The 13,006-nt window shown below is 41.2% G+C and overlaps 1 protein-coding gene across 1 annotated transcript in view; it reads left to right on the top strand.

Annotated features, from left to right (window-relative positions):
- Positions 1 to 9,943, top strand: part of SLC28A3 (solute carrier family 28 member 3) — a 64,975-nt gene extending 55,032 nt beyond the window's left edge. Inside the window, exons 14-18 of the mRNA XM_002819907.5 lie at positions 266 to 463; positions 4,944 to 5,025; positions 5,754 to 5,852; positions 6,425 to 6,545; positions 7,459 to 9,943. Coding sequence (XP_002819953.4) covers positions 266 to 463; positions 4,944 to 5,025; positions 5,754 to 5,852; positions 6,425 to 6,545; positions 7,459 to 7,585 — 627 coding nt within the window. The 3' untranslated portion in view covers positions 7,586 to 9,943. The remainder of the gene's footprint in view (positions 1 to 265; positions 464 to 4,943; positions 5,026 to 5,753; positions 5,853 to 6,424; positions 6,546 to 7,458) is intronic.
- The last annotated feature ends 3,063 nt before the right edge of the window (positions 9,944 to 13,006 follow it).

Below are 13,006 nucleotides of genomic sequence, written 5' to 3'. Positions count from 1 at the left end.
AACTTCCCACCCACCTTTTCTCTGTCTCCTATCCCCCTCCTTCCCCACAACGACAGTCGTCTCTCCTGGCCCCTTCCACAAGAATCCAGCTTCCTTCAAATGACCGATTTCTAGCCCTGATTCCTGATGGGTAAAGATGGGCAAGCGAAGAAGGAATTTCTGTGCCTAAAGGAAACAGAGGGGTCAGGAACAGTGTTGTCACCGAGGAGGCAAAACCGAAAGCAAATCACTATTCTAATCAAGTTTCTACTTTTGGTTTCTGTAGCTAATCTGCTCCTACATCTTCATGCCCTTTTCCTTCATGATGGGAGTGGAATGGCAGGACAGCTTTATGGTTGCCAGGCTCATAGGTTATAAGACCTTCTTCAATGAATTTGTGGCTTATGAGCACCTCTCAAAATGGATCCACTTGAGGAAAGAAGGTGGACCCAAATTTGTAAATGGTGTGCAACAATATATATCAGTGAGTAAATATTTTAATTTCTCAGTACATTTCTTCGTCACATACCTGCATTCGTCTATTACTTATGCCTCTGTGTGTCAAGCACTATGCCAGGCACCTGGGATAGATTAGAGAGCAAAACAACCTCAAATCCAATGCTCATGGAGCTCATAATATACATAGCACTTCCTAACTTTCAGTTATGTTGAATTAGAGTGTGTGTGTGTGTGTGTGTGTGTGTGTGTGTAGACACAGCTAATCATTGCCATTGTAATCATTTACTTTTGAGGACTGTGGACACAGACCCAGAGTCACATGAGCTGGGACTGCAATCAATCAACCAAAATTTGTTGAATGCCTTTTATATGCAATGTGCTGAGTACTGAGGCCATAGCAAGTCATGGGGCCCCTGCCCTCATAGTCTAGTGCCTGACAGTTTAGTGATCATAAAGCACTCTCACTTTGAACTTAATGGATTCTGTGAGCTCTGAGAAACTGTCTAAAAGTAACATCATGCCTGGACATCCTCGAGAGTTAGTGTAGCATCATCACTGCTCTCCACGTGGATGAGGGAGAGAAAAGGCTCAGAGTCTGTGACCTGAAAGCCTTGAGACAAGCACCCATAATTATGTCACGACTTCAGGTCAATAGCTTGCAAGGAGGCATTCACATCTGCTTGGTCTTTGGTGGGATGAGGAACTCAGGTGAGGTCATGTTTGTAGTTGAGTTTGCAACTTTCTCCCCTGGAGAACAGAATTGTCACACTGGAAACTCTTAAGGAAATGATGAACATTCCTGAGCACCCCTAGCACTCATTGAAACAATCCATTTGGAATTAATGTTCCAGGCATGTATTTGGTTTAAAAATGAAAGGGGAGGAAAAGCAGCCTGCCTAAGGTTCTGAGTTTGCTCACCTACAAACAATACTACCATCCTTCCCAGCTCCCCAAAGAACAAGCCTGCAGATTTACTTCCACATAGCACATCAATGTAACAGCCCACTCCTGGGGGAGCACTGATTTATATTTTACAGCTGGGGCATTTTGACCCACACATCTGACATGAGCAGGGGCTCTGTAGATTTCCCTGTTCTCGCATGTTCATTCTTCAACTAACCTCCCAGTAAAGCTTGGCCAATTATCCTCATTGTTTAGATGCCACCAAAACCAGTTTGTTTCCCTGCCAAAAGTAAACAATAGGCTAAATTAAGTGAAATGTTTTCTATCCCCAATTGCCAGTTGCCAGGAGAGAATCGTTTTGTTAATGAGCAAACCGGGCTCTGCGTTCTGGCAGCACGAAGCAATTTTGTGGAAAGGTTATTACGAGGGTAGAGACAGAACAGTAAAGCTGATTGAGTTTAGGGGTGAGCCCAACCAAAGGCAGGCACAGAGAGAACATTCGGAAACAGGAGCTCAGTGGCCTCTGCTATTGTTGAATCATGATGGGAAAGGCATTTTGTTTCTCCAAATTTCTGATTTGCAATCAACAAAATGCAGATGAGTCCCAGCAATTTTTGCTCACAACCTAGAAGTGGAGAAGGGCGTCCCAACAGTCTCTTGGAAAAGGTGCCACAGAACAGAACGTGCCATGTGGGTCCGTGAGGCAAAACCCCAGTGATATCCACTGAATTATGCCCATGCCGACCTCCATCTGAGATAAGAGGGAGAATACTATGCAGCCCCCATGCCCCTAGGATGAGCCCTTTATTCCATCACTTTCTCTTTCCTAAAGATAATACTTTGCCTGTTTTTATTCATTTGTTTACATGTAACACATACCACAGTATAGAATTCAAAAGGTCCAAAAAAAGATAAAGGAAAAAGTAAGGCATCCTTCTTATTTCTCTGGAGCTCTTCTCCCTGGAACATATACTCACTGTTTTTAACCTTGTCCTTTGCACTTAATAATGTGTCTCAGGTACCTTTCCATATCAGTGCCTATGACACAGAATTCTATTGTATAGCACACCGTAATTCATCTTAACCAGTCCCATGCTGATAAGCAGTTATCTGTTTTTTCACTATCAGAGATAGTGTTAAAATGACCATCCTGTACGTATGGCATCTTTGCCTGTGCAGACACAAGGAGAGCTGTGAGGTGCGTTATTAATATTTTCCTAGTACACTGCATCTCTTTTCATCACATCATCTTGCACATTTGTGGGCAAAGTCAACCTGGAATTATCCCAGCCTCTTTTTTCTCTTCTAAAACCCATCGTGTCCACATCTGTGTATCCCCTTCTCACTTATTCCTGGAAAGGGGAAAGAGGAGTTTCAAGATCTTTATGTCATCTTTCTCCCCACAATCTCTTAATAAGCATGCCTGGTTTTGAAGCCAGCTGAACTAAATGAAAAGCACTAGAATAAAAGTGGGGAATAAGGACAGCTTTTCCAGGAAGGGTAGACTGCATACCTACTTGAAATATTTTTTTCCTGCCAGCTATATGCACGCTGATGGAAAATATCAACAAAGGAGAGTTCTCAGAAACCATGAGAGAGAAGAGGGGCCTTGGAATCAACAAAAATCTTACCATGGCCACTTGAGTCTTGAATGAGTGTAGCATTGCTCGGTTTGTTCTTTGAACAAAATCATAGGGTTTTGAGAATATTGGAAAGGTATTGCTTCAGTCACTTGGGTACCTTTGTCAGACTGGGTGTGCCTCTGGTGAACAATCGAGTACACGGAATCTTCCGAGCCTCCTATAGTCAGTCCTCAAACTGAGGAAAAATTGTCTGGCCTAAGCAGCATCTGTTGAGTCACAGGGCCACACCCATGCTTTCACGAATTCATCTTCCATCCTCTGACTGCCCCATAAAAGGGATGTTCCTTCTCCTACTTCCAACTGGGCATCCTAACATTCCCACGGAGTGGTCAGAGTTGTGGTACACATACCATGGCCGGACGATAAGGAAGCTCCTGTGATAGCTGAGAATTTCATTTTTACTAACATGATTATTTTTAAATTATATCCTTTTCACTGAATTATAATTATATACCAACTTAAGGGCTCAGTTTTGATGTCACCTGTGTAACCACAACTATAATCAACATATAGACTATCTCCATCACACCTTTAAAAAAAAAAAAAGTTTTCCTCATGGCCATTTGTAGTCAACAACTCCACTCCCGTCCCCATCCAAAGACCTAGTCCCAGGTAACCAATAGCCATTCTTTCACTGTAAATTATGTTTGCATATTCTAGAATTTCTTTTATTTTTATTATTATTATTTTTGAAATGGAGTCTCACTCTGTCACCCAGGCTGTAGGGCAACGGTGCGATCTCAGCTCACTGCAACCTCTGCCTCCTGGGTTCAAGTGATTCTCCTGCCTCAGCCTCCCAAGTAGCTGGGATTACAGGCACACACCATCATGCCTGGCTAATGTTTTTTGTTGTTGTTGTTGTTGTTGTTTTGTATTTTTAGTAGAGGCAGTGTTTCACCATGTTGTCCAGGATGGTCTTGAACTCCTCACCTCAAGTGATCTACCCGCCTCAGCCTCCCAAAGTGCTGGGATTACAGGCGTGAGCCACCGCACCCAGCCCCAGAATTTCATATACATGTGCTCACTTAGCATTCATGTTTTTGTATGTATTTCCTTTTTATTGCAAAGCAGCATTTCATTTTATGGGTATCCACAATTGTTTATCCATTTGCCTACTGAATGACATTCAAGTTGTTTCCAGCATGAGGCTATTTAATAAAGCTGCCGTAAATATTTATGTACAATCTTTTTGTGGCATGTGTTTTTGTTTCTCCTAGAAAAATTGCTGGGTCATTCAGGCAGAGCAAGTAAACTTAAGAAGAAACTTCCATACTGTTTCACAAACAGACTGTGTCATTTTACATTCCCACCAGCAATGTATAAAAGTTCTAGTCACTTCACATCCTTGTCAACACTTTGTATTTTTTAATTTTAGTGGAGGTATAGTAGTATCTCATTGTGGCTTTATTTTGCATTTCCCTGGTGATCAATGATGTTGAACATCTTTTCATGTACTTTTTGCTTATTTACATAGCTTTTGTGAAGTATCCAAATCTCTATCCATTTTTCCTTGGCTGTTGGTCATCTTATTGAGTTATAACAGTTCTTTATATAGTCTGAATAAGTCCTTTTTCAAGTAAATGTAATGTGAATATTTTCTGGGACCAATTTTGTATCTCCAGCAACTAGTCCTGTCCCTGGCACACTGTAGCAGATGGCCAGGTCATATGGAATATTAGAAGGTATTATTGACCAGGAAGCAGCATTTGCAGAAGCCAAGGCTACCAATTGTAAGCCCTTTGTAGAGAGTCACTGAGTCCACACAGCCCCCTTCCATCTTCCCACAAAATTCAAGTGGAGATGGTAAAAGAGGTGTAGGAAGTAATGGGTATTTGATACCATGGACTGTGCATTTATTTGTCAATATTGAATTTATGGTCAAAATGAAGCCCAGTTGGATGTCAGATTTATTAAGCCAGATCAGATTGTGTATACATACGTGTTTATGCTTGCTTACAGATTCGTTCTGAGATAATCGCCACTTATGCTCTCTGTGGTTTTGCCAATATCGGGTCCCTAGGAATCGTGATCGGCGGACTCAGTAAGTGAAAAGAACATTCTTCAACAACACAGATGTCCCATAGACATACTTGGATCTCCATTTTGCTCTGTACTGTTATGTCAGAAAAAACAAAGGCCTTTGCAACAGTCATGAGTCCTCTGGGGTCTATTTTTTTAATCTCTAGTCTGCAATATCGTTTTCCCTTGCACACCCAAGCTGACCTCAGGAAAAATTTTCTCAAACATACAGATGCTTCTCCCAGCCCAGGGGTGACCTGTAGGCTTCACTTTGCATGCCAATGCTGATAGGTTTATGATGGGCACCTGGAGAAGGATTCTGAGCGCCATTGGAAGTCCAGTGGGAGAATGCTGTGATTTCTCAGTGGTGTCTGCCATGGGCATAGAAGTAGATGGTGACAGTTGAGTTGCACATCATCTCCTTAGTCTATGCCTCCTGCCACTCTTTTGCCTTGCCACGACCTCAATAAACAGCCCTTTGGATGAAACTTAGGAGGTGTTTCTTCTGTGGAGAATGAGCCTTTGAGCCTTTTGGCAAATAAGCCTCTTTCCTTCTTCCCACAGCAGAGAATTTCTCTGTATGTGGAGTTTATTACTAAGTTCTTGAATCTTGAATTTCCCAGCTAAGTTAAAGAACAAAAAAAAAAAAGTCAGCTGACATGAGCCCAGCCCCAGAACAATTTTCAGAGGCTAAGAGTTTTAATCAATACTTCAACATTGATCTCACATCCCTCCTTCCATGTTTCCCAGCATCCATGGCTCCTTCCAGAAAGCATGATATCGCCTCGGGGGCAGTGAGAGCTCTGATTGCGGGGACCATGGCCTGCTTCATGACAGCCTGCATCGCAGGTACTGCATCCTGTCCTTTGTGTCCCATTGCCCACAGGATGAATGGCGGCTTTCAGGACAGGCAGTGCCTCCAGCTTGCATGTGCAGCACACACTGCCACAGAAAGCTGAGAGTTAGAGCTGCTCTTAAGCATATTGTAAAGTTAAATGTGTGCACTGTGGTGGAGAAGCTAAGAACAGAATGAGGGTTCAGTGACTTCCTTAATTAATAAAATAAATGGGGCCAGGTGCAGTGGCTTACGCCTGTAATCCCAGCACACTGGGAGGCCAAGGCGGGCGGGTCACCTGATGTCAGGAGTTTGAGACCAGCCTGACCAACATGGCAAAACCGCCTCTCTACTAAAAATACAAAAATTAGCTGGGCGCGTGCCTGTAATCCCAGCTACTTGGGAGGCTGAGGCACTTGAATCACTTGAACCCGGGAGGCGGAGGTTGCAGTGAGCCAAGATCATGCCACTGCACTCTAGCCTGAGCAAAAGAGCAAGACTCTGTCGCTAAATAAACAAATATATAAATACATAAATAAAACTAAAAAATAAATAATAAATAAATGGGACTCTGTTGCGCTTCTAGGCATACTCTCCAGCACTCCTGTGGACATCAACTGCCATCACGTTTTAGAGAATGCCTTCAACTCCACTTTCCCTGGAAACACAACCAAGGTGATAGCTTGTTGCCAAAGTCTGTTGAGCAGGTATTGTATTCTTGATTATAATTTCTTTATACTCCATTAATAATCAAATCACACCTAAATATCCACTTAATTTTTTTTTTTTTTTTTTTTTTGAGACGGAGTCTCACTCTGTCACCCAGGCTGGAGTGCAGTGGCGCGATCTCCGCTCACTCATCGACTTAATTTTATAACTTTATGACTCTATTTAAAAGTAAGAACTTATGCAGTGATTCTAACCACCTTTCACTCTGACTTTTCTCAGATAAGGCTAGCAACTATAACACTAGCTAGTGCTACTCAAGCATTTAATATGCACCCAGCTTTGTGTTAGGCACTTTGTATGAATTAGCTCACTTAAACCTTGCAACCACTGTATAAGTTGGGCACTATTTTTTTTCTTCACTCCACAAAATTAAGGCTTAGGGAAGCTATGTCTACTCCAGCAAAATTAGCACAAGCACAAGTGAGATACAAAATTCAGGTTGATCTGCCTGCTAAGCCTATGCCCTTAACTGCTACCCTCTGCTGGCTCCCCTTCAAGGGGATCCAGGCTGTCCAGACAACACGATGATCATCTATGGTGAACAAGAAACTACCAGTGACCCATGCCAGCCACCCCCACCCTGTACAGTTTTAATTTGCAAAATCAATGTTCCCACACAAGGTGCCATCCTTAATGTGCACGTGTTTTATAAGGATTGATCCTATCCTATCATTGCTTGTTATGGAGGAAATAGGGAAAGTTCTTGAGGACACCCAGAATTTAGGAGCCAAAACAAATTCCCCAGTGTCTCTGTCCTTTAATCCACCCTAACCAGAATGTGAGCAAGAAAATCAGCTTCCTGCCCTGAACTATTTTTAATGTCATTGTCTGCTCACCTACTGTTTCTGCCATCTATGGCTCATGTAACTGTTTCTTTCCACTTTCCACCAGCACTGTTGCCAAGGGTCCTGGTGAAGTCATACCAGGAGGAAACTACAGTCTGTATTCTTTGAAGGGCTGCTGCACATTGTTGAATCCATCGACCTTTAACTGCAGTGGGATCCCTAATACATTTTGAAGTCAGCCACTTCTCCAGTGGAACTCTGAAGTACAGATGCTGAATTTTCTACTTTGGAAAGAAAAAAAAAAAAAAAGCTATTGTCCACAGATTGATGCTTCCATAATGGAATCAGCTTTATTTGCAAGGAATGAAGAAAAACAAGACTGGACCTTCAAAGCTACATTTTCCTCCTCCCCTCCCTCCCCACCAGCCCCTTCCCCACCAAGAACCGCTATGGTGTCCCAAAGTGAGGTGTTGTTGATTCCAGTCTCAATGGGATTTTCTGACTTTAATGTTTGCAAGGCATTTCACCAGAATACAGCTATAAATGGCAGCTCCCAACAACTGGGCTGACTCACCCACACCCACTTAGTGTCCACCAAGTAGTCCAGGGTGACTCAGTTTAAGCACATCTCAGATGAGGTCAGTCTGCATATACCTTGGCTTACCTGAAATAGCCTGAACTTGAATCTCACATAAGGGAAAACTAGTCATCAATCACCAACTCATTGACTACCCTCAGGAAGTCCTGCAGAAATCAAGAGTCCTTGAGGAGAACACGTGGACCATACCAAAGACAGGGTTTAAATCCATTCTGCTTAAAAGTTCTATCAGTCAGTTTAACCATAAATTACGCCACAGAAACAAACAACCCAAAAACCTCAGTGGCTTACAGATTTATTTTTCACTCACATGTTTGTAATGATCCATGTTAATTGTAATCCATATTGCTTCAGGACCCAGTCTAAAGGAGCAGCCTCTAAGGAGGGCATGTTGGTCTTAAGAGGGAAAAGAAAGGTGGGAACCACATGATGGCTCTTTCATCTTCCGCTAGGAAATGATACCCTTTACTTCCATGACATTCCATTAGCCAAAACAAGTCCTGTGACAGGCATGATGTCAGTCACCACAGTTAAATTATCCTGTCATAGGGAGGGATAGTGAATATTTTGCAGAAGTAATATGATACACCATAAGGGTATATAATATCCATGTCTCCCTTCAAGGAGTCATCCTGTTGTAGGCCATAACGGTAGGCCTATTCATGTGCACATTTGGTAATGTATTCCTGGTGACAAAGCAGCTACTCTTCAATCAAAAGCCGTGTAAGAAGCAGTTGAGGAAAAAAAGTCCTGGTTGAGCTCTGAAAACCTTGCATTGGTAATTTCATTGACCAGGATGGCATCAGTATCAAACTTGAAGAATGGGTGTCAGTGTCTAAGAAAAAGATTCCAGAGACAATGGTGGTGTGCTCTTTAATGAAATGCCCATCACCACTGCTCTTAATAGCATGAAGACCACATGCTGTGAGAAAACACAAACATCAATTACCAAGTCAAGAAACAGACACTGAATGTGAAAAGGGTTTTGAAATACCTTAAGTAATTTATTTTGTTTCTATTTTTCCTTCTGTTTGTGTACAAGAGTAATTTAAAAGAAAAATCTATGTGTAAATAGTTGGGGTTTTTTGGTGTTTTGTTTTTTGTGGTGGTGAAGGAGGAGGCCAAACGTCCAGAGGACTGTTTATCCCTGAAGTATGATATACTAAAATATTTCTCATTGTTTGTATCAATTTTCCTTGGAGCTCAATGTGCCCTTGCAGTCTTCAGACTTTATTTTAGGAAAACATATTTGCATGTTTTCCCCCCATTCTCAATGTTTGGTGTCCTGGTTCATCATACCCCACAGAATGTTATGTATATGTATCATACCATTCCTCTGTGGACATGCATTTACTTTGTTTACAGGTTTTGGTTTGGGGGTTCTCTTTTTCCTACTCTGGACAGTGCATGTACATTTACATTGCATGCTGGTGCTTTTTTTTCTATAGCAATGGTGTCTGATAGACATATGCAAGTCACATGTAATTTAAGATCTAGTAGCCACACTAAAAAACAGGTAAAATTAATTTTAATATATTTAACGCAATACATTGGAGATATTATTTCAGTAAGATATTTTTCATTCTTATGAAACTAAGTCTGTCTGGTTTGCATATCTCAGTTGAGATACCGAAGTTTTACTGATAATACTTAATCCATGTTTAGAGTTCATAAAATCTAAATTTGCAAAGTAAATTTACATACCCATGTTGGTCTAAATGTGCTTAAAAGTTTTCCAATAACTGAAATGAGTATCAGTTTTAAATTTAAAAATTTGTTACTTGGTTACTCCATATTTCAGGTATTAGTGGCTACCATATTGGTCAGAGCAGTTTCATAGGATGATTTCCCAGGTTTGAAGTGTGTGTATATTTCTGGTATTATAAGATATCAGACTGGTTTTTGGAGAAATATGTTGTCTTAATTTTTACCTGCTTTGATATGACCTTTCTGTGTATACGTGTGACATTCCTTTATAAATGCAACATGTTCACATAGTTCCTACGCTGATTCCTTATTAATGCTGTGCATCCTTGAACTGAGAAAGGGGGTATTATTCCTGAGCTATATTATAAGAGGATAGTAAAGGCCAAGGACCAGGAAAATGAGCTGGTTAAGCCTCTTCAGCTTGTTACCTCCAGAAACCTCACCAATATCCTGTGAACATTGTAAGTGGCCCTTCTCCCGGTGAAACAACCTAATGGAGGTTTTTGGTGCATGGTGGTGTTTTTATTCCTCTTTAACAGACATAGAAGCTGGAGGCTGCTTGTTTTCCCCAGTTTCTCCTTCACCCACGTACATATAGTGGGCAAAGATGGCATGCCTATGTTTTTCAGCTGTTTGAGCCCGCTCACTGCTGACAGATTGTTGCTGTTGGTCTGTGCTCCCCGACTTTGCCTCAAGCCAGGGCTGCAACATCTCCTTGGGAGAACTTCGTACTCTGTCCAGTCCACCCATGAAATCCAAAGCCCCTAGCTGCCTCTGTGTGTGTGTGTGTCTTCCCACTGGTAGTTTTACCTAACTTGAAAGCCCCTTTTGGTATACAGTATTATGGTTCCAGATATAAGTGTTTCCTCATTTCAATGAAGATGGAAGTTTACTGCTGCTTATTCTCCGTGTTGTTTTCTATTGGTTTGCAAAAAAAGGGGAGAGGGTCAGAAATGATATTTCTCTTCGCAATCCAGAAACTGGTTATAAACAAATTCTCTGACCCTGGAGAGGCCTTACGGTCTCAGCCAAAAATAGATTGGAGTCATGGGATACGGAGCATTGTCTGATTTTTTTTTTCCCCATTGGTAAAGTCAACATATCCCAGCAATTAGGTCTAAGTGACAGTCTCTGTAACTATGCAGATTACTAACAGGCATTCATTTTGCAAATGCTCCCACTTGATTGCTTTCATATTTCTGTAGTTTAATTAAGCTGGTAGGGCATTGTGAAGAGCTTAAGACATGCACTTGTCCAATAAGACTGATTTCCAGTTACAGAACAATTCCAAAAATCAAGTATGCTTATAAAGAAGGTATTATAAGCCAACAAGGACAGAGTGTGCCAGGAAGGATTAAGCTACCCTGACTGTACTGGAGTGGGGCAAGGGGAGGCAATCACTCACATTTTAAACAGGTAGGAGCACAGGACTCAATAACTGTCTCTGGTACAGGTACACCATGTGGTGCTAATGAACTATATGGTCCTAAGAAAGGCTGCTCTTTACAGCCTGTTACTTAATTTTGTTTTAAGCTCAAGCAGGAAGAAAAGCGTAGACTTTTCTTTTTCTGGCTCTAAAAACTACACAACCTTGTGATAACAATGATATTTTCCTTTATATCACAAAGGCAATGTGACTGCTCCTTGGTTACAGAATGAGTACTTTCAACCTGTTTATTAGTGGGCTACTTTGCATTTTCATTCCAGGAAACTTTGGAGATTAAGCAGTGAACCTACATCAAGTCAGCTCTTCTTAACCATTATGCATTTTGCAAAATGGAACGACAGTGGCTGGTATTAGGGATATAGCCTATAGCCACAGAACAGAGAAAAGCACTCAAGTGACAACCTTGAAATTTAGTCCTCTGGCCACTGACAACCAACCACTTTGCCATGAGAAACCAGGATTAGGAAAAAACTGAAGTCTTATAAGCCATATGAACACGAAGAATTAGAGCCTACCTCTTCCAAGTACTGGCCATGCTTCCAATAATATTCATAAAATAAGAGGATAGGAAAACCTTAGGTCATTCAGAAATGCTTCATCTCTCCTTCCACCTTCTGGTCATGCAGAACTGGCAAACCCACAGATCACTATGGCCAAGAGCAGAGTTGGAGCAGTATTCTCTGGTCTAAACGAAATCCTTTCAACTGCAGGGTGCCTATCTCATTCCATGATTATTTGTCCATATGTCTAACCTCTAGAATACTAGTTCTTATGTATCTTCAGTACCTGGTACCTGGCATTCAGTAGACATTCAGTAAATATTTGTTTAACCAATGAATGAGTGAATGAATGAGGACTGCAAAATAGCTAACCTTCACACAAGCAAGAACAGTTGACTGGCTAACTTACAGAATCTCATTAAAAATGCATACTTGTCTTAAACGTTGCAAATTGAGAAATTGAAAATCTTCCTCTCAACTTAATCTCATTTCCTATAGTCAGTCGGTTAATATTTTGATGTCCCTGTGAATTTTTCTCTATATATGATAAACAATACAATAAGTTATAATATCAGAGTGGATGAGTCTTCTTTCTAGCCCAATGCCTGAATCACTTTCACATTTCCCCCTTCCTCTTAGCAAAATCAGGTAAATAATTTTGCTTGTCTTATAATATCAACTGTGTTGTACAATGATTAGCAAACAAAGTTCAGGAGATGGGCCTTCTTGATCATGTGCAATGCAAGCCTACAGTTTAGTAGTGTTGACTATGTTGACGCTAAATGGAATTATTAGAAGCATCCCAAAAGCCAACATAAATAAATGCATAAATAAGTGTAGCTGGATTCTCTCTATATGAGCAATTGTTCTGCTATCATATTTGGAAAAGCTCTTCTAGGAAACAGAGAACAAGCTGGTTGCTACTTCTAGCAGGTATGGAAATGCGATCCAGCAGCCAGGAGCCCAGCCAGCTCTGGAGCTGGACTGCCAGGGCTCAAATCTTGGCCCCACCAGTCACTAGATCCATTACCTTGGAAATGTATGTAACCACTCTGTCTCAGTTTCCCCATCTGTAAAATGCAAATAAACATACTTCTCCCTCATATTTTTGTGAGGATTAAGGATTACATGCTTTGCATGTAAAGCACTTAAAAGAATACCCCACAGAGAAAGGCTATAAAATACTTTCTTTTTCTTCATTGAGATATAATTTATGTATGTAAATGCACAGATTCTATGTAAACAGTTTGATGCATCTTGACAAATGTGCATCACTCACATTGACAAATGACTCACATGACAATCACCCCAGTCAAATGTAGCTCACTGACTTTCTTAGAAAGTTCCCTAGTACCCCAATCTCACCCCTATCCCTCCAGGCAAGCCTGATTACTTTTCTTTC

This window comes from Pongo abelii, chromosome 13 (assembly GCF_028885655.2).
Source record: "Pongo abelii isolate AG06213 chromosome 13, NHGRI_mPonAbe1-v2.0_pri, whole genome shotgun sequence".
In the NCBI taxonomy this organism is placed as follows: Eukaryota; Metazoa; Chordata; class Mammalia; order Primates; family Hominidae; genus Pongo; species Pongo abelii.
The sequence above is the reverse complement of the archived record's forward strand: the minus strand, read 5'-3'. Positions and strand labels throughout refer to the sequence as shown.